Source organism: Eutrigla gurnardus (assembly GCF_963514095.1).
Source record: "Eutrigla gurnardus genome assembly, chromosome: 10".
Classification (NCBI taxonomy): Eukaryota; Metazoa; Chordata; class Actinopteri; order Perciformes; family Triglidae; genus Eutrigla; species Eutrigla gurnardus.
The window spans coordinates 20,757,331-20,778,911 of record NC_139924.1 but is presented as its reverse complement, the minus strand read 5'-3'; the positions used below and the strand labels follow the sequence as shown (position 1 = coordinate 20,778,911).

General features: G+C 43.3%; 1 protein-coding gene across 2 annotated transcripts in view; it reads left to right on the top strand.

Moving 5' to 3' along the window:
• The window catches only part of pik3cb (phosphatidylinositol-4,5-bisphosphate 3-kinase, catalytic subunit beta), a 44,585-nt gene extending 25,337 nt beyond the window's left edge, over window positions 1–19,248 (top strand). For both annotated transcript variants that reach the window (XM_084020119.1, XM_084020118.1), the window contains 20 exons: window positions 142–371; window positions 3,805–3,984; window positions 5,204–5,371; window positions 7,413–7,502; window positions 7,715–7,969; window positions 8,084–8,180; window positions 8,699–8,829; window positions 9,181–9,231; window positions 9,921–10,109; window positions 11,368–11,489; window positions 11,725–11,868; window positions 11,998–12,097; window positions 12,666–12,862; window positions 12,956–13,065; window positions 13,216–13,294; window positions 14,139–14,306; window positions 14,442–14,565; window positions 14,674–14,819; window positions 16,950–17,082; window positions 17,464–19,248. In XM_084020119.1, the coding sequence (XP_083876245.1) occupies window positions 142–371; window positions 3,805–3,984; window positions 5,204–5,371; window positions 7,413–7,502; window positions 7,715–7,969; window positions 8,084–8,180; window positions 8,699–8,829; window positions 9,181–9,231; window positions 9,921–10,109; window positions 11,368–11,489; window positions 11,725–11,868; window positions 11,998–12,097; window positions 12,666–12,862; window positions 12,956–13,065; window positions 13,216–13,294; window positions 14,139–14,306; window positions 14,442–14,565; window positions 14,674–14,819; window positions 16,950–17,082; window positions 17,464–17,601 (2,852 nt within the window). In that variant the 3' untranslated portion in view covers window positions 17,602–19,248. The remainder of the gene's footprint in view (window positions 1–141; window positions 372–3,804; window positions 3,985–5,203; window positions 5,372–7,412; window positions 7,503–7,714; window positions 7,970–8,083; window positions 8,181–8,698; window positions 8,830–9,180; window positions 9,232–9,920; window positions 10,110–11,367; window positions 11,490–11,724; window positions 11,869–11,997; window positions 12,098–12,665; window positions 12,863–12,955; window positions 13,066–13,215; window positions 13,295–14,138; window positions 14,307–14,441; window positions 14,566–14,673; window positions 14,820–16,949; window positions 17,083–17,463) is intronic.
• Window positions 19,249–21,581: the final 2,333 nt, after the last annotated feature.

Sequence of the window (21,581 nt, the reverse complement as noted above, 5' to 3'; positions counted from 1 at the left end):
TTGGGTCTGTTTCTTAAACCATGATTATTATTTCTCCGGACTTCTCGAGGCATGTTATTAAAAATATTGTTACAAATCAAATCATGATATATCCTACTATATAGCAATGCTGTAACAACGCCCTTCCCTTTCCAACACTAGGTCTCCATGAACTCGATGCCATAAATGACCAGGAGGTGAAGGACTTTCGCAGTAAGATGTTTCGTCTCACTGAAGAGAGGATGCAACAAGTCCAGATGATGACATGCACAGAGTGGCTGCAGGCCTGCTTCTCCCCACAGCTGGAGTCCTCGTCAGGCATGGCCATCACTGATGGAGTCAATGACCGGCCGCTCGACCTGAAAGTCACAATACACTTCGACCAGTCTCAGGTGAGAGTCTGTAGTCCAGTGCTGGAAATAGTGAAAACTTTTAGCAGTGTTTTTGTGGTTTATTAGGATCTAGATTGAGAATAATAGTTAAAAACAGACAGGGTCATCAACGTTCAAGTCCAGTTTATTATCTCCTTTTTTTTATTTTATTATTATTTTATTTTCTCCTATTTTATTAATTATTTTTGCCCCAGAATGGGTAGCAAGTCCATCGAAAAATACAGGTCTGCTTCCTGTTACTGACATCCAGGACAATTGTTTTACCTAGTAAACCCTGAAGGGCGAGACACAGAAGTATTTCTCTTTTCAATCCTTGATTTTATCATAGATTTCAATGATGATGGGAAGATAATGAGTTTGAAACAGTTTCCTTTAATGGTAGTGAATATACCGCTGCACCACGCGTAGACCCAGAACACAGAGGTCACATATCTTGTCTTGTCTTGAACGCCTGGGGTTCCCCAGGAAGAGCTGGAAAACATTGCTAGGGAGGGGGACTCCTGTAATACTCTGCTTAGCCTGCTGCCCCCCCGGGCCTGGCCCCTGATAAGCCCATGAAAATGGATGGATTGGTCTTGTTGAGAATATAGATACATATAAACTCATTGTAGAATCGTTTGACAATTTAGACCTTGTCTTTGAGCTCAGGGGTATTTGGTAGACAGTTACTAAGAATAATGGCTAATTTATGTATTTGTCTGTCACACTCCACACCTCGCCGTCTTATAATTGGAAGTCTTAAGTGGTGGTTTTCACACTACACGACTGACTGGCAACATGGGGTCTAACACTTCAAGATGTTTTACCAGGCAGAAACCCCAGTCAGTGTTTTGCCATCTTCCGAAAAAGGCTCAAGACTCACCTGTTCAGACTTCACCTCGACTCTACATAGCATGAGAGTTTTTTTCTAATTTAACTAGAGGAGACCAAAAAAAAAAAATCCATTGATGAACTCATCATCAGCCAAACCCATAACGTGCTGCGTGTGCAGCAACACCTTTGCAAACATCTCAGAATAACAGTGTGATTTAGTGCAGACAAAACCACGTTGTTTGAGTAGCAAAAGTAGTCATGTGACTCAACCAGCGCCGGCACACGCTGAGTAGCTCAGCCTCTTTTTTTTTTTTTTTTTTTCTTGCTCACATTTGGCAGCACCACTAAAGTCATGTGACTGACCCCAACTAGCAAGTCATGTGACAACACTTAAGTGGGTCAAAACCATCAGCGAAATTATGCCATCCTCCCGGACACACACACACACACACACGCACATTAGCACGTCAGCTCAGGGGATCCAGGCTCTGATTAACATGAACCTCACTCCTCTTCTTTTCCTCTGAACTCAATGACTCCTTCCCAGATTGTCTCTCTCTGCCTTTCCCTTTGCTTCTGTTAAAGAAATAGTGTTATTTAATTATAAAACAGATGCTCCTGTCCCTCCAGACCTGTGTGTGTGTGTGTGTGTGTGTGTGTGTGTGTGTGTGTGTGTGTGTGTGTGTGTGTGTGTGTGTGTGTGTGTGTGTGTGTGTGTGTGTGTGTGTGTGTGTGTGTGTGTGTGTGTGTGTGTGTGTGTGTGTGTGTGTGTGTGTGTGTGTGTGTGTGTGTGTCTTTGATCAACATCACGGACATGCACAACGATGGACCATCTGTGCCACTGCGCTCAGGTGGACATTGACAGGAAGTCTTATTTGAGAGTTCAGACACAATGAGCCGCCTCACAGACAGGACGTGCGGTGGTGTGGATTATTGTTCTAAATTGAATATGACCAAGGTTCAGTGTGAGCCTTGCTTTCATTGATGTCATGACGATTATACAGTACAATTCAGAGGGTAACCCTGTTCTTGTTGTCTTAATCTCTCACTGTATTAACAAGACGTATATCTAATTTCAACTTCTTAATATTCAAAAAGTAAAGTTCTCACATACTTTTGAGGATTTCCATAGTCGTTGCATTTTGTTGTTAATTACTAATGGATGACATTTTTATTCAATCTCCAGGAAATTATCATACCTCTCCATCTCCGGTAGCAGGTCAGTCCTGAGCTATAATTAGAATGAAGCAGAGAGTCTCAGTGTGGCAAAGTGGGAAGGACTCACACATGGATGTTCCCGCTTTTTAGGGCAGTGTGAGTTCATTCAGCCAAAAATGCCAAGGGATCACTTGACGATGTGTTTGTGTTGCTTACAGAGAGCTTTAGTTTTTTTTTTTTTTAGTTTATGAGGTGTGAGTCTCTGATGTGGGAGTGTATGTCGAGCACTGTAACGGCCAATAAATATATTCATTTCCTGGAAATATCATTATATTTGCACTTAAGCTGATGGAAAATGTAATTAAACCCAATCATCTACAAACCAATAATGTAATAAAGTGTCCTCCTGGCTGATAATAAGTAATAACATTTTTACGGGTCAGGCGCCCACAGTCGTGTTATTTTCCTGCACTTCCCAAATCAAACAACTCTCAATGCAAATAAATTATACTTAATCTAAAGCTGTGGTTCTCTAACTTGTTTTGCTTGTCCCCCCTTTAAAACTAGAAACTATGTGTTTGGATACCCCATTATTACTCCGGTAATAATTGGAGGTGCAGTTGAGTAAAAGTCTAAATGTTTTTACCTTTTGAGCGTCATGGTAACGTATGTTTTTCTTCATTATAAAGTAGATTTGAAGGTTTTGAAAATCTTTTTGAATGCAGAAATTTCCCAACGTCAGTCGTCTTCGCTCACTTGTGTAACGTTATCCATCGTCTGCCGCGCCTCTAAGATGTATCGTATCTAAGATCCACTCTGGTCTAATGGACGATCCTTGCACAGCGACTGATCGGGATTGGCCGGATTAATTTCCCATTAATAGAGAATTTAGTTTAATGCAGGTTTGCCCGAAAACACTTTTCATCTGTTAATTTCAAATTCTACATAATGCCTAAAAGTAAACATTAAGTCGGTGTCGTGTGAAGTGTGTTCAGCCTGAAAGGTATTATGTAATTGACTAGAAATGTTTTTATTACAATATGAATCAGGACATTTCATTACGTTATTCTTCAAGTTACTGCATTATTGGGTTTTGGTTTTATTACATTTTCGATCAGGTTAAGTGCAAATTTTATTACATTTTCAGGAAAGCATTACATTATTGGCTGCTACAAGGCCCTGCCTGTTCACATTCATCAATCTCTCATTCGCTCTTTCCTTCTCTCTATTCATCTCATCTCACCAGTGTATTTCTGTACATAAAAAGGGGTGGAGATCATGTTTCACTTTCTTATAACCATTCCTCTTCAGTTTATTATATGATCCACCAGCAAGGCCTTGTTTTTACATATTTTAGTCCAGATCTGTCCAAAAAAAACCTGCTTATATTTCCCATGAATTTACCGTTTGAGATGCGGGTTCGTGTTAACACTTGTTTCCGTTTTCCTGTCTTGTCTTGCAGGACTCAGCCAGCCTGAAGGTGCCATCCTCCTGCACCCCCTCTGAGCTGATGGAGATGGCCGTGAGGAAGTGGCTGACCACCCACGGGCCTGAGGAGGAGGTATCGCGGGGTCAGTACATCCTGAGGGTCAGTCACTGTCTGGAGTTCCTCTGTGGAGACCAGCCCCTGATTCAGTACAAGGTCAGTGGCTACACAGCCGACTCATTCCGGTCTCTCTCAGCGACTGACTTGGATGCGTCACTTCTTTTGTCAGAATCATAGCAGAGATGCTCCTCTATTTAAAAAAAAAAAAAAAAAAAAGCAATGAGCTTTCTTAAATTGTTGTATCTAAATATCTGCAGCATGGCTGGCAAAACTGTTCTAGGTCTGAGAAAGTCATGTAAGTATCATACATTATTATTTAAGTATTATCAGGAATTGATGGACTTTGCGGAGGCTTCCATATCGTCCATTTATTCCTGATAATGGACACCTCACCAGGCTTTATCTGGTTGCTTTCTAAAGAAAAGATCATTCATATATATTCATGCGTTTTGCCAACATAATCAAATGGGTTTTTTTTCACAATCCATTAGATTCTTATGCGATGGAAATGTTGTTCACTACTCCAGTAAATAGGACTGCCCTTAGATACGACCAGAGATGGTTCAGAACAGGGACACCCCACTGAGAGTCAGTTTCCTGCTACGTAGGAGGTTAGCAGCAGGTCCTGAGTCTATTTACTCCAATGGGAGACTGTTTCTTTCTCTCCATAATCAAGTAAATATAAACATTCTCACACTAAAATGTTTTTAGAATCCACTTTGGTCGGAACCTTTCCGTCAGGAACACCTTCCTGGCAACTACTGTACGCCTTAGCTAACTAATTCAGGACAAGCGGTAATGGATAACGGATGGATATTGTTACAAGCCTAAAGCCTATTTACTTAAGGACAACACACAAAGAAGGCACCGATCATAAAAAGCAGCAGGAAGCATAAACTAGCATCCTGGCAAGCAAAACATAATTCCATCCATCCATCCATCCATTTTCTACCGCTTATCCTGTATTTAGGGTCACGGGGGGGCTGGAGCCAATCCCAGCTGTCATTGGGCGAAGGCAGGGTACACCCTGGACAGGACGCCAGTCTATCGCAGGGCCGCAAAACATAATTATATGGACATATTAACATTCGCATACAAAAAGGAATTGAGGAGTTGAATTCTGATCTTGGAGAGAGCACATGGTTAACATGATGAGAATAACATATTTCCTGTTGTGTTCTTGTCTCATTGCAAGTATAGTGTACTGTTAGTCTTGGGTTTCAACACCAGGAGGCCTTTACTTACAGACGCGTGTCATGAACAAGCTCAAATATGGACATAGCTAAAATGATTTCCTGTTCTGCCTTGTTTGCAGTACATCCGCTCATGCATACAAGCCAAGGATTCCCCGCACCTCACCCTGGTCCACACCAGCACCGTCAAAGTCATGTTTGACAAGGAAATATCCGCCATCGGAGCCGTAGTCTGCCGCAAGTCCTCCAACCCACCTTTACCACTACCTCCCAAGAGAAGGGTTCCCACGGTTAGTCCAGTAATGCATGTGACGGTGTGAATGAGTGTACTTCTCACTTCTGTGATCTGGTGGAGATTTGTCATTTGCGCTTTGTTGGCAGTCTTTCTTATTCTAGTGATTATCAATGAATGAGGTTGAATTCATTGTCATGGTCACGGATGAATGTGACTTAAGTGTACAAATTTGACCAGTGGCTTTTTGGCATCATTAGGACTAAAACTGAGAGCGTGATGCCCATATATGAAAATGTTCAGTTGATAACAATTACTCACAATCTGCTACTGTTTGCTGAGTAGGTGTTCTCACTTTACCAAATAGTAAAAGCTCCACAGATGATTGACTCACCTGCACTGAGGGAGGCAGGTGTGGAGGTTTACCTAGAAAACATGTGCTTGGCAGCTGTCCCCTCCCTTTTATGAGCCAGCGTTCTGAGTGCGTTAGAGCAAGCCTGCACTGCCCTGCCAGCATTCGACGGCGTTGACGGCGTTAGCTCCACGCTCCAGCTGCCGCGGCAGCCAGGTGCACGGTGACATCACTCCTCGATGTGTGTGTGCATCCACATTCTAAATGTCAGGTTGAATTTAATTAGACTTTGTTAGTGAGAGTAATTGCCTGACGTCATGGTGATTGTCGAAGCCCAGTGATGTGTAACTATAAATATAAATATCACAGGTGCGAGTACTAATATGCCATTTCAGCTGTTAACCTGTTGTGTTTATATGTGATACATATAATAGAGTTAAGTTTGTGAGCTTACAAAACGGCAGTATAGAAAACGCTCTCTCTATGACGGTTTAAAAGAAGCCCCACATGCGAATGATAGGCTGTATCTGTTGAGCTTCCAAAGAAAGGAGGGAAAACGATGACAAGGTGTCCCCGCCTCTATGCAGCAAAAGAAAAAAAGTTCCATGAACTTGAACAAAAAAGAAGAGAGGGAGCTCGCCTGAAACAAACACAAATGGTGGAGCAGATTGAAGGCAAGCAGAGTCTAGCCTCGAGACAGAAGTATGTTTAAAATAATTTTGACTTCAAGTTAGAAAACTGCAACAGAAACTTGTTACGGCCTGAACCGCCTATATTCTAAGACTCTATGGAAATATATCTAATGATAATAATAATTCCCTCCCATTGTCATTCAAAGGAAATCTACGTATGTGATGTTTTCTGTGCCGTCAACAAGTTGTCTTTATTCCAGTGTGTTCACTGTCTGGTCCTGGTCTTTTCTTGAGTTTTGTGTTTTCCATTAGTTTCCTTTCTGTTCTTTCTTTTACGGTTTGTGCTCATCATTTCTTGATTAGTTTACAGTAAAAGCAGACACCTACTTCCTCATTATTTTACTCACAGGAAGATATTAGTCGAATCATTCTGAAGTGTCACAACTTGTGTATCATGCTGTATGATACCGGTTGTTGAGCACTTTGTAACTTTTTAAAGCGTGCTTTACAAAAAAATAATGCAATGCAATGGAGGCAGGTTAGAGGTGGGAGAAGCCATCCGAGATTATGGTCAGACTGTAATAAGCTGCGACAGGAAGTGAGATTCATTTTCAAGAAAGGAATCTGTTATTGGATGCTGTTGGACAGGGTGTTTTTGTGAGGCTATAGTACACCCAGCTCTTGTTTTGCTGCCTTTTTATAGAAGGGGCAGGGACAAATCTAGTCCCTTATCTGACAAATTGCACACACCATCCTTCTCACACAAACATTAAAACAGATCAACACACACATCCACCGACGGAGACGGAGGCGGCAAACAGCAGGAAGTGTGCTTGTTAGTCATGTTCATGGACTAGGTGTCATGTGATGATGTTTTTCCTGCTGACTGCTGACCCTCGCAAATCCACTTGGCTTGACATCAGAATGACCTTCCTGACCTCCCACATTGTTTGTTTGTGTGAATGTGTGTGTGTGTGTGTGTGTGTGTGTGTGTGTGTGTGCTTTGAACTGGTGGGTATGAAGAAGCCCTGTGTTGTGGAGTACATATTTTCACAGTGCATTATGCTAATGCTGCTCACTCATCGCAAGTTTCTCTTCTCACCTTCCCTCTGCAGCAAGTACAGACGTGTGTGTGGGATGTGTCTAGCCCATTTAAGATAGTCCTAGTGAATGGCAGCAAGGTGAACGCGGAGGAGACTGCAAAGGTAAACTGGTAACAGTCATTTCTATTCCTGTTAACGTCCCTGCACACACAATACCTGCAGTTTGACTGTTTTTCTTACGCGACTAAAACCGTCCCTTACTGTAAAGATGTCACGAAAGATTTTTAATCTGCATGTTGCAAAACAGAGTTGAAGCAGGCTGGCTTCTGACTAAATATGACACATTTCCGCATCAACCCCTCCCACCCAACCAGGTCCAGGTGAGGGCGGGGCTCTTCCACGGCACGGAGCTGCTGTGCAAGCCGGCGGTGAGCAGCGAGAGCTGCGGCCGCTCAGACCACACGTGGAAAGACAGCACGCTGGAGTTTGACCTCTCCGTCTGCGACCTGCCACGCATGACCCGCCTCTGCTTTGCCATCTATGCCGTCATGGACAAGGTCAAGAAGCAGAAGTCCACCAAAAATGCTCACATAAACAAGTACCAGACCATTCGCAAGGCAGGGAAAGTGGTAAGAAACAGGCTTGAATGGGTGACATAAAAGCCTGAAAAGTAATGTACATCATCATTATTATATCATTGATGAATGATTCATTTAACTTTTTTTCCTGTCTGTGTGATCCAGCACTACCCCATAGCTTGGGTCAACACTATGGTGTTTGACTATAAAGGCCAGCTGAAGACCGGAGACATCATCCTGCACTGCTGGTCTTCCTTTCCTGGTATAGCCATTATATCCTCTAATTAGAGGGCATTTTAAGTCATTTCCTAATTTGTCGGCACCTTTGCAGATCACCCCCTTTCTTAATACGCCTTCTCCACTCTTGTAGTTGTTGATCGTCATGATGGTAGCTTTTGCTCAGGCTCAACAAACGGCATCAGCTTGCAGAAGCCCGCTACTTTCATAAAGCTTAAGCAGAGCATATCTCCAGTTAGCATTTTTGTGATGAGCAGGCTAGACTTCTCTGCCCTGAAGGCATAACAACAGCATGTTAACACTGCTAACAAATGAGGTGGTAACAGACTGCCTGTTATCTGTCTGTAATCATCAACTAGTTGCTCTATGATACGCAAGTTACGCACGTTACATTTAAGTTATTACTCTCTACATCGAACATATCCTGAGGTCCAAGTCTATATCTCATGCCCATCCCTACTGCTAATACAGTTAAACTCGGGTAAACTTAACTTCTCCAGTGATTGCCACGTGGGATTTCATGTATATTTGTGTCTCACGCAGATGAACTTGAAGAGATGCTGAACCCCATAGGAACCATTCAGACCAACCCGTACACTGAGAACGCTACAGCACTGCACATCCACTTCCCCGAGTACTCGTCACACTCCGTCATCTTCCCCCCCTTCGACAAGGTCAGACAGCTGTCAGATGGAGGATGAGACCTTTTTTTTTTAAAGACTTGTCTACAGTTGAATTTGTCACTGCAGTGCCTTAGTGCTCTTTATAATGGTACCTCGTGACTCTGATAAAGTGGTGGCTGTTAGCATGAGAGGATCATGACGCGCTCGGCCTGCCTAATGCACTGTATCAGTGTGTGTGTGTGTGTGTGTGTGTGTGTGTGTGTGTGTGTGTGTGTGTGTGTGTGTGTGTGTGTGTGTGTGTGTGTGTGTGTGTGTGTGTGTGTGTGTGTGTGTGTGTGTGTGTGTGTGTGTGTGTGTGTGTGTGTGCGGTCACTCATACGGCGCTCGCTTACCTTTTTGCAGATACTGGAAAAAGCTGCAGAGATTGCTGGAGCAAGTGACTGCGTACCCATGGTGAGTGAATGTAGAGAGAGAATCGCTATAGTCTAATCTTGCACTGCTAGTTTCCCTGGAAACCCATTGTTATCACTTTGCAGGGTGTAGCTGCAAAAATATTTCAGGCCCCTTCAGAACTAGAGACTCTAATCTGATTACTTGTATGTTTTCCTGTCTCACCGCCCCTCAACTGAAAACCCCCTCCTGGGCGTGTGACTGCCAGTTGCGTAACCCTGTGTGATGTAGAGGGCATGCCTGAACGCACCCCTTTTAATGTGAGGATTGTGTGAAAGGGACGGGTTAGCACCGTCTACAACTCTGTTTATTTTTACTGTGTGTTCATTTGTGCATTTGTTTTCAGATCCACGCAGTAACAGCTCGTCTAATATGACTCCTCTGCGAAGAAAGTTCAACCTGCCATCTGTTTTTAATTTTAGCAAGATATTATCCGTCCGTTTGAAGCATTTGTGTCCCCTTTTGAATAAGACGTCACACGTTTACATGGTGACTATGTTAGACCTTGGTTTGTGGATTGTGATGAGTTGCATTCAAGGCGGTGGAGACATTGCTAGATGCTTTGATGCACTCCTGCCATCTTGTGGTTATTTCTAGTCACTGCTCTTCACTGCTCCTCTTCCCAGTTTCCCTCCTCTCACCCTTTTTCTCTAACTCCCCAACCAACCATTCTTCCTTATCGTTTCTCTCAGGGCCGTGGAGGTAAGAAGTTCCACATAGAGCTGAAGGAGATCATGGAGCGTGACCCACTCTCTCAACTCTGTGAAAACGAGAAGGACTTGATCTGGACACTACGCCACGACTGCAGAGAGAATTTCCCTCAGTCGCTGCCCAAGCTGCTACTCTCCGTCAAGTGGAGCAAACATGAGGACATGGCCCAGGTTCGCTATCGTGTCCACTTGTTTATGCTTGCACAAGTAAAAGTACTTTCCTGGTTTTTAACATTGTTTGTTACAAGCGTAAAAACACATTCGATTCATATCTGTACTTTGGATGCTACATTATCTGTATGAGGAAAGCACTTGTGAGTTTAAATAAAATTAAATGTTTCTGCTCCTTGAAGAGAGAGAAAAATTAGATGAAATTATTTGCTTCATATCTGGTGAATTTTAAAAGACGCTGAATCATCACTTATTTGAAAGCGAAGTGCTGATATCGGACTTCCTTAGTGAGATCCGCAGAGTTGGCAGGCCATTCGAAATGCTGCACCTTCATGCAGGGTTGTGCAGAAGTGTTGTTGTGGTTTATTTGTCCTTTAAAGGAGTCATCACCCGGAAATCGCAATTTCTCTTGTTAAAACATGCATATCTGTGTTTGACCTCAGTTGAAACTTGCCTGAAAGGCTGGAGTTTGAAAGTGGCGCCGTTTTTTCGCTTCTGCTCTTTTTCCGAACAGGAATAGCACACAAGGGTGTGCATTCCTAAAGCACGAGATTTTGATTCTGCGCCTTCGGTGACGTCACCGTGGCGGCTACTTGCATAAGCCCACCCCTCTTTCACCACCCAACCCCGCCCCGTCCGCTACCTGAAATCGCCGAAGCGCCGCCATTATGTTTTGGAGTCTGCATGCAGGCAAGCCCCCCCGGCTCTGTCCTTCCTGCGGCGAATCAACGCGCGCCTCATTACATATTATACAATGCACATCCGGACCAGTCAAAACCTCGCGCGTAATCTCGCGTGATAAAATCGCGGTACGAAAAAGGGTCAGAACAAGCTCAATGTTTGATTAAAATTTTTTTTTTTTTTTCTAATAAGTTTTACGAATTGATCCAAAGCGATCCAAGGGGGGCTGGATACGTATAAAACCAGGTGATGACTCCTTTAAAATATAATGACCACCATGAAACTATTTAACTGTGTGCTTGTGTTTGTGTGTGTGCTTGTGTGTCGTGTGTGTGTGTGTGTGTGTGTGTGTGTGTGTGTGTGTGTGTGTGTGTGTGTGTGTGTGTGTGTGTGTGTGTGTGTGTGTGTGTGTGTGTGTGTGTGTGTGTGCTTGTGTGTGTGTGTGTGTGCTTGTGTGTGTGTGTGTGTGCTTGTGTGTGTGTGTGTGTGCTTGTGTGTGTGCGTGTGTGCTTGTGTGTGTGTGCGTGTGTGTGCGTGTGTGTGCGTGTGTGTGTGTGTGTGTGTGTGTGTGTCTCAGCTCCAAGTGCTGCTTCAGGTCTGGCCCAAACTGAGTCCCAGAGACGCTCTGGAGCTTCTGGATTTCAACTACCCTGACCAGTATGTCAGAGAATATGCTGTGGGTTGTCTGCGTGATATGAGGTAAACGCATGTTTCCACCCACACATCCATTTTATATAATACATTCAATACAATTCTATGTCCTTGTTTCTTGATTATAAATTGTATCGATGAATTACTGTCAGTTGATCGGTGCAGTGCGTTGTCTCTTAAAAATCCAACTATACATTTAAAAATGAAAGAATGGTATAAACTAGTAAACAGCTTTTTAGAAAATCTCCTCACACGTCTTCCCTTCCTCCTCTCTCCTCCCCAGTGATGAGGAGCTATCGCAGTACTTACTACAGCTGGTGCAGGTGTTGCGTTACGAGCCCTACTACGACTGCGCCCTCACCCACTTCCTGCTGGAGCGTGCCCAGGGGAACCGCAAGATAGGACACTTTCTTTTCTGGCACCTACGGTGTGTACGGACTGCACATACGCAGCTGTGAATTAGAAAGAAAGTGATGAAAGAGATGATGTTTGTGGAAAAAGGGCTACAGTCGAGAGGGTTCTATTTTGACCGTGGCTGTTCTGCTGCCCTCTACAGGTCAGAGATCCACATGCATGCTGTTTCAGTCCAGTTTGCCCTCATCCTGGAAGCGTACTGTCGAGGCAGCATCCCTCATATTGAGGTTCTGAAGAAACAGGTAGGTCACCCTCTCACACACACACACACACACACACACACTTGCCTCTAGCTTCTAGAGGTTACATCCCATTCCTCAGTTCCATAGCTGTGCCTCAGACTCTAACTCGTCTAGTCCTTACACAAGAACCAGAATAGCTATAGTCTATTGTCCACCTTGGCAGGAGGAGATTTACGGTATTTTTAGCCCGTCGCAGCAACAGCAGGGTCACCCTCCTGCCCTCTAACCTTTGACCTCTACGGTGTTGATGCTGACAGGCGCTGGTGTGGCGCTCCCTCCTACTTCCTCATCATTTCTTTGGCCACTTTCCTGTTTGAAAGAGCATGTACAATGCTGACATAGTCTGTTTAAAGAGAATGAGCTCAGTTATCTCCAACCGGGATGAGTCCTTCTGTGAAATCAACACAGCATTCACAACTTATTATATGTGCTATTTTGGACGTTTTATTACTGCTTATTATTACTGATGTTGATATAAGATGACCTTGAGTGCCACGAACGGTGGCATTAAATAAAAAATGTGTTATATTACTGTTTTGTGACCTGTTCCTTGTTTTGACTGTAACAGGTGGAAGCCCTGAGTAAGTTAAAGTCAGTGAACGAGCTAATTAAGCTGGGAACCATCAAGAACGCTCGGAGTAAGACCAAGGAGGCAATGTTGACCAAGGAGGCCATGATGACTTGTCTGAGGCAGAGTGGCTACTCAGAGACTCTGTCAGACCTTCACTCCCCTCTAAACCCCAGTGTGCTGCTGTCTGGCATCAAGTAAGACCATTTCAGAGTCGCTTGAATGTTTTCTCCTCTATATCCCGATGCATCATTCCCCATCTCTCTCTCTCTCTCTCATTATCCCATCAGTGTGGAGAGGTGTCGGTACATGGACTCTAAGATGAAGCCACTCTGGATTGTTTACAACAACAAGCTGCTGGGGGGAGAAACCCTGGGAATAATCTTCAAGAATGGAGACGGTAAGAGGAATCAGAGATGGGAGGTTTGGGAAGTAGGTGGGGGGGAGGGGGGTAGAGATACTACAGGGTCATGATGATGAGGGATTGAAATCAATTTCTGTCTTTCAAGTAAATACTATTCTATACTATTTTCTTTTGAACTTTTCCTAGACCTTAGACAAGACATGTTGACCCTCCAGATTTTGAGGTTAATGGATCTGCTATGGAAGGAGGCTAATCTGGACCTCAGGTGAGTTTTATGCGTGTGTTAAAACATACAGACTTTGTGGAGCTTGTTTGTTCCTGCTCTCTGTAGGGAAGGGGAACTTCTAGTGGCATGCTGCAGAGGAGAGGAGACATGAATTACCCCATGCTAGTTTGACCTCAAACCCTTTTACACCCTAGACATCCGCACACACACACACACACACACACCATATCTGCATTACATCCTAATCAAATCCACACTTTCGCACATTTACAAACCCCTCCATTCGTCATACACTGACACATCTGGAGCCGAGCGTCCGAGGGGGTTGTTTTGACAGTTGAGCACGAGACGGTGTTTCAGATTACAGGGACAGGGGTTCAGAGTGCGAACAGTGATGGGACATTGTGAAAGGACGGAGGGAAAATGTAATGAAGCCACTGTGACGTGGTGGATGTGAGTTCTGGGATTTCTTACTGATGCATTTTACCACACATAATTTAGTTGGCGGCTGTCTGTAGTCATTTTGCTTTATTTGAACGTATTTAAACTGCGAAGATCAAGTCGAGTAAGATACAGCGTTTGGCCTCCTATTTCAACATTCATATGTTGAAATAAATATAATAAAAATCAGGTATTGTTACTACTACATGAGATATTTATTACAGTAGGTTCATATTTCAAGCGTAAACAAAATGGTTAGTTGTGATGGCTTACCGATTTTCCTCTCAAACAAAAGATTGTGCCAATAATATGATCCTGAAAAGAGGTTTTATTATTATGTGTAGTGTATATATCAAAAGGGGTCAAATACTCCAGGATGGATTTGTTCCCAGTGTTCCAGTGTATTTCATTAAGCCCTTTGCTTCCATCTCTACACATCCAGAATCGTACCGTATGGTTGCCTAGCGACAGGTGACCGGGCAGGGCTCATCGAGGTAGTCTCATCGGCAGACACGATTGCCAACATCCAGCTGACCAGCAGCAACGTGGCAGCAGCTGCCGCCTTCAACAAGGACGCGTTGCTTAACTGGCTCAAAGAGAGGAACACTGGGTAAGATGCTGCCTGCTTATTCAGGGATGTCCTGGAAAACAGTTTTCCAGTCAATTACAACACATTGAAAATGGCCTCTTGCTTGGAAGAGAATGCAGAAAACAAAAGTATCCGGTGTATATTTTGTTTCTACAGTGATGCTCTTGAACGAGCCATCGAGGAGTTCACTCTGTCATGTGCAGGCTACTGTGTAGCCACCTACGTCCTGGGCATCGGAGACCGCCACAGTGACAACATCATGGTCCGCAGCACCGGACAGGTTGGACAGACCTTCCTCTTCTTTCTTTTTTTCTGTATAAATGATCCGGTCTCCATTAGTTCTTTCCTGGTTCCCCGATGCTCACTGATTGGCCTTCTCTTCTGTCAGCTCTTCCACATAGACTTCGGTCACATCCTGGGCAACTTCAAGTCCAAGTTTGGCATCAAGAGGGAGCGCGTACCATTCATCCTCACACACGACTTCATCCACGTCATACAGCAGGGCAAGACTGGATACACGGAAAAATTTGCCAGGTTTGTTCTACATTTATATCTCTCTGTCCGCCAAATTAAAACTGCTATCTTATAATACAGTTCAACTGGAACATTATGCATATATTTAGTTGAGTTGGTTATGCTGCTATTAAAAGGCCTATCACTCCAATTAAATAGTATGATCAGATTGATGGATTTAGATGCCTTTCTTAACTATATAAGAGGTAACCAACATAATGTAACTTTCTTAATGTTTCTATCATCAGAAATCCATTAGACAGAGATGTGGTTCGCTTTATTTTTACAGGACATTAATGTTTTACTTGGCGAAGATTAAATCTACACTGCTGATTATTGTTTTACATTTATTTTCTGTATTTCTTAGTGGGAGAGTGGAAAAAGAGTGCAGAAGTGAGGAGTGTATGAAGACCATAATCACTCTGGCTGCCAAATTAGATAGTGCAGTACCCTCTCCCACCAGCAGCTGGCGGTAGAAGCTCAGGCACTGACTCCCAGCAAGTTTCACTGAGGAATATCAATTCAGTATAACTGTGTTATTAATTAAAAATGAACTGCAGTTTGCTAGACGAAGGGGTGGTTGACTGTTGTATAGTGGTCAGTCGTTAGCAAACATTATCACTGTCATGGCTTACACACTCCAATACAGGCTGGAGACAGTGTGTTCAAGAATAATAAAAAAGGAAAGCATCACGATTCATGATGTTTGTCTGATGATTTAAATTTAAATTTCATTAACCTCCATTTGAGGATTAAAGAATACAAATCTAAAACATTAAATCTAGTCTTGTGTGTCCTGTGCACTTGTGTGAGAAGCTTAAGGAAGTGGCTCTAGTGAAGCATACATTGTTTACCAAGTAGAGATCAGCGATGGAACCTTGTTGTGATACAGTAATCTGTGTAATAGCTGACATTGGGCGAAGGCGGTGTAAACAGGTCACCAGACTATCACAGGGTTGACACATAGAGACAACCACCCACACTCACATTCACACCGACGGGCAATTTAGACTCTTCAGTTTACCTATCCCCATCCTGCATGTCTTGGGACTGTGGGAGGAAGCCGGAGAACCCAGAGAGAACCCACGCTAATGTGGGGAGAACACACAGAAGGAACACAAAGTGGGACTTGAAGCCGGGCCCCTCTTGCTGTGAGATGGTGCTAAACACTACACCACCGTGCAGCCCTCATTGCTGCACCGCAGGAGAGTAAACAACAAGTCCTTTGTAACATCAACTGTTTCCGTAGCTTACTACAGTACAAAAATAGTCTACATAAATCCTGTGTGGTAACAAAGTCCAGATCCATTGTGAAACAGCCCCTTCTTGTTTATGTAGTAGCAATGCCTTGAACGTTTTAGAAAATAGACATTAATAGCTATAGGTCATTGAACATGCTTGAATTAAAAAAAAATTTTTTTTGCAAGAATGGAAATTTAAGTTATTTTAATATACAATAGCGGCAATGTTTCACGCGCCACATGCCTTGAGTAATGCAACAGTTATAAGCTTTGATAGTTGTCTCAAACTCTTCTGTGTTGGGTCCTTGAATTTGAGGTCATTCTGCAAAGCAAGGAGGTGGTTTATTACTGGTCGTGGTGGTGGTGGTCAGAACAGTGTGTACTAGATCAGAAGAACATGTGCACAAATCATTTTGTGAAAGCAGCAATCCTCTGGTGGAATCCGGGTAACCTCTATTTGAGGACCTTGTGTGTTCAAGGTAGAAGCCTTGAATGCCTTTCCTTTATGCCTGGGTTTTAAAGAGAATGTTTGCATTTGGTTTTCAGCACCCCTGAGATTATAAAAACTACATAATCTAATACTTGGAAACATGGAACAGTTTGTGACTGCACTCCGACAACTGAGCTGTTTGTAGAATAACTGGATTCAACATAGCTTCTTGTAACACAAAGATACGATTGTGAATGTCCTGAGCTTGTAATGAGCACTCCGATGCTGACACAAAGTCACTGAAACGCTCACTAAAACATAAAGGAAGTGTTTGTCCCCTCGTATAAACGGTGTCAGGGCAACCTGGATGAGCTCTGGCTGCAGATGTGTTTTAACAACATGTTGCGTGACCCCTCCGACTCCTTACACTGTGACAAATAAGGTGTAACTGTTCTGTACGTGTCTGTGTTGATCATGTAGTTTCCGTCAGTACTGTGAGGAAGCCTATCTGGTCTTGAGGAAGAACGGGAACCTCTTCATCACACTGTTTGCCCTCATGCTTACTGCTGGACTGCCTGAGCTGACGTCGGTCAAAGACATCCAGTACTTAAAGGTATTTCACACTAACACACACACACTCACACAGCAGTGAAACAGGCAAACAAACTGTGATTGTTTGTCACACTGAGTTTAATGAGTGAAGTTTAATTATAGGGTTAGTCGTGATTATCATCAAGTGACTTTAAAATCCTGTCTAGTTCACTATCCTAAAATAAAGCCTGCTTTGAATAATACAGGACACAAACATACATTTTTACAATGTATTTATTTATATTTTATCGATGCAGAGAGACCTTATGATTAATGATCATCTTATTTAAGATTATTTGATTGTTTTTGGCAAAAAAAAAAAAATGTGTGATGCAATTGGAATATTTGTATCCTAGCAAAATATATGACTACTCCTCCTTTCCTACAATGCCTCCCTCCTCAGGACTCTCTGGCTCTGGGTAAGACAGACGAGGAGGCGCTGAAGCAGTTCCGCCAAAAGTTCGACGAGGCCCTGCGAGAGAGCTGGACGACCAAAGTCAACTGGATGGCCCACAATGTGGCCAAAGACAACCGCTCCTAGGTCAGCTGAGATCCCTCAAAGGCCAGGGGTCAGGGGCCAAGAGGACACAGCGAAGGAGTGTGCGAGGGTGCGGGAGGGAAAAGGTGTGCCAAGGAGAACGGGTGACAGCCACCCAGAATTAAAGGGAATCTAGCAGAATATTCCAAACACTAGCAGATTCACCCCCAATACGCTGTACATACAGAGTACACCTACTCTCCGAAACAGTTCGCTTAGCCTGCACCCTTCTATACCCCCCTCGCCTTGCATCACTCTGGCATGGTGCCTCCTGAAAACTCCATGTTCATGGTCTCGTGACATTTCTGTGGAATCATGGTGGGTAAATGTGTTGCAACTTTTGCACAGGCACAGTAACAGCTGATGGAGAACGTAGCCAAAGGAAGGGATCTGAAGCATCCACTCTGCTCAAACTAAAATATGAGCTGTCCTCACAGAGCGGGCTGACAACAAAAATCAAGTTTTGGAGTGGATTCGTTTTGTCAGACGGACTTAAAACGGGGCTTGTATGGACGCTGAAGGGCCTCATGGTTTGACCACGCCCCCAGAACTGCTTTAAAGTGAAACGGAGACGACGGATGGGTGCGGAAGGGCAGAATCGAAAAGACATAAACGTCTGACCCCCATGTCTTAAAATAATGTGCACAACGCCCACAGGAAGTGCATCTTAACACCCTTGCTCCCGCTGCCTCAAAGTGTGCCTCAAAACTGCGGGAAGATTGTATTTTTTATGAGTTTTCTTTTTGCCATTTAAGAATTTTTCATGAGATGTCTATGTGCCAGACTACTTTACTCGTCCACAGAGAAAACTGGTGCGAGGGAAATAATGATGACCTAGAAGGATTGGTTAGAGAAAAGGAGGCCCTAAACCCGTTGGTCCACTGTTTGAATCTCAGTGAATTTGTATGCAAAATTTCAAATAGTCTTTTAATGAACTAAACACTTTATTTTTTAGGTTTTTGTTTTATTTTGAAATGACAATATGCATTGTTTCTTTCAACGTTTTCAAATCGAGAGCATTATTGGACAAAAGCGTTATCACCTGTGAGTTATCACTAGCCAACTTGTCTTAAAGTCAAAAGGACGTCAGCCTTCTAAAGCGCAATCCCACTCACGCTCGCAACCGTGACAAATAAACTCACTGAGGAATAACTGATGCTTTTTAACATGTTCGGACCAAAAACGACAACAACAAACAAAAAGCAACTGTTCAGTAGTCTTGTGTTTTTAATTATCTGTGTCTGAACTGAATGTGAAAACATGTGCCGCTCTCTTTTATTTGTTTTTATACGAGCAGGTGTGGGTGGAGTTTGGGGGTTGGTGTGGGCGGGGTTTATCAGTAGGGACGTTACACTGCGATGCAAAGCTACTTCCTCGTTTTGACATACGGTGCTCCTCAGCATCTGCATCTTGTGTTTGACTTTCGTGCAATATCTGAGTATATGAACCATATCTTGTTATATAAACCTTAAGGCCCAGGCCGAAGTCTATAATGGTTTTTCTCTGTTGGTTTATGTGTGGTGCAGCTGTATTTTTGCACCACTAGCCTTCAAAAGTCTCAGACACTGGATATTGTCAAATGTACAGGCTTTGATTGTTTTGCTGGTTTTTGTTATCATAGGAGTTTTATTAAAGTTATTTTCCACCGTGCTGCATTTCCGCCTGTGATCAGTTTCCTTGTTGTGGACATCAGTCGTGAGACTGCATCCACTCAGGGCAGCAACATCGATTTATTGGTGTTTATTTATTCACCTCTGTTGTGTTGATGTGGTGAATACTTCCTGCTGGCAAATAGCAAGTAGCTTCATTGCCAAATAGAAGGAACTCCTGTAAGTACATGTGTGTTACTTTTCATACATTCACAGACGAGTGTGAATTAGCTTACATCTATCAAGTCAACATTTCCTGCCTCAAGGAAATGAGACGATAACACGCACAAATGACCTTAACCTTGATTTGAGTCTCACAAGGATCAGTCTTGAGATGTAAAATTAGCATCAATACACAATGCTTTATCTGTACATGTTGACCTTCTCTTTAATGTCTTTCAGTCATACTCAACAGTGGAGATGCTAGAGCGTCTCCAGACCTTTTAATCTGGAGATGATAAGTCTGTCTGGCAGGAGAACAGATGGGACACTTTTTAGATTTGAGCGAGGGTCATGTTGCATCTCACCCTGACACACTTAACAGAAAAACAGGCGCTCACCAGCAGCTGTGAAAGACAATACACCGTTATTACTCTAAAAAACAACTAGACCCACTGCAAGGAGTAGTTTTAGCACTAATGACCTTTCACATAGTCTCATCGTTTTTTCAAATATGAATCTAGTTAAAGCATAAATTTCATACGTTTCGATGTGAACTCTTAATTTGTGAAGTGTGGAAAAACTACAATATTTACCTTTTGACATTTTGCATAGAGTAGAAGTATAAAGTAAGCAGAAAGTCATGACAGTGAAAGTGAAGCAGCTTAATGGTAAGTGTTTTAAAAGAAACATGTATTCATGGTGCCATTCATAAGATAATGGAGGAGTCTCGGCCTGAGGAGAGAAGCTGCCCTGAAGTCGGCTCCAGATACTTCTGTATCTCTTGGCAGCAGGGTGAACAGGTTGTTGGGTGGTGTCTTGTAATATCCTTTTGGTCTCCGTGCCTCACCAATATGATGCTCGGTGAATGGGTATCAATAATTCTCTTGAGTGGTTTAAATCGTCCCCCCCTGGAGCCCTCCTCTCCTGGGCTGTTTGGAAACCAAAACCACTTTGCAATCTTTCCCATCAGGATGCTCCACGATCGCTCCTTGTCACAGGAATATTGCAAGTTTCTGCAATCTATACACAGACGTTTCTCAACTGATGTGTTATAACCATGTCAGGTTTTTTTTGTGATGCTGATTCCCAGAAACGTACAACTGTGCATGATGTCTTCTACGTCTAGTGACCTCCTATCACTACGCTACACAAAGCTCTTTTTGTGCGAGGGCCGTTTATCACATGAAATTTGCTTCGTGTGACGCATACACGTATTTCTTTTTCGCTCTGAGGGAAGGTAACAAAGTGGCTCCCTTCAGCGACCATTTATTGGTTCTCTATTACTTTGAAGCTACAGTGTTTGCCCAGTGCGAATCATCTTCTTCGTGTGTTGTTGTTCACTGCAGTTGCGTAATTTCATAACCAGGGAGGAGGAGGGGTCATGGGGAGTGCAGGCACAGATATTCTGTGTGGAGGATGTAAACGAGATATGAATCAAACCCCTCCCCGACTTTGGCATTCATCACAGGAGACCAGAGGACAGTCACGACTGTGTGCATCTGTGACACTCTTTTCCACTCCCTAAACCTTAGCATACACATATTTTATGCTGGCCTACTTTCAAACCCTTCATGCGTAACATGCCCATTTTTAGATAGTTGTCTTTTTACATAAACAGGACCACACACTTGTAACTAAAGCCAAGGGATGTAGACACTAATATACTTAATGTATGCCATGGAATTGACACCGCAAAGGATGCTGGAAAAAGGAAATCAATTCAAATTGCACCATTGCTTCAAGTTGATAAATCCAGCCAGTGGCGGATTCGGTCTGTCTGAGGAGCAGAGACGAAAAAAAGCTGCATGTGCCCCCAGAGGGCACTTCATAGTTGCTTCAATTTCCATTTGCCCTTTTCAGTACACAAAAAAAGTCAACTCAATGCCTGCATATGTGGCAATATTTTACACTATAAATGAAGATTTCTGGTTCGAGAGTCAGGACTTCATAGATAAAGCCACCCACATCATGATGACTCACTCTTGTTTAAGGAATTCATCACCTGTAGGATATCCTCTGCTGCTTGTTAAATGTGTGCATGTGTGAGTAAAAGAGAGGATGGGGGTCTCTACTGTAAAAGACAGATCAATGCACATTTTTGATGAGTGTTTAGGACTCTAATTGAGTGGACGCCGAGCATCATGCTGAGGCAGACGGCGAGGGTGCGTTGCT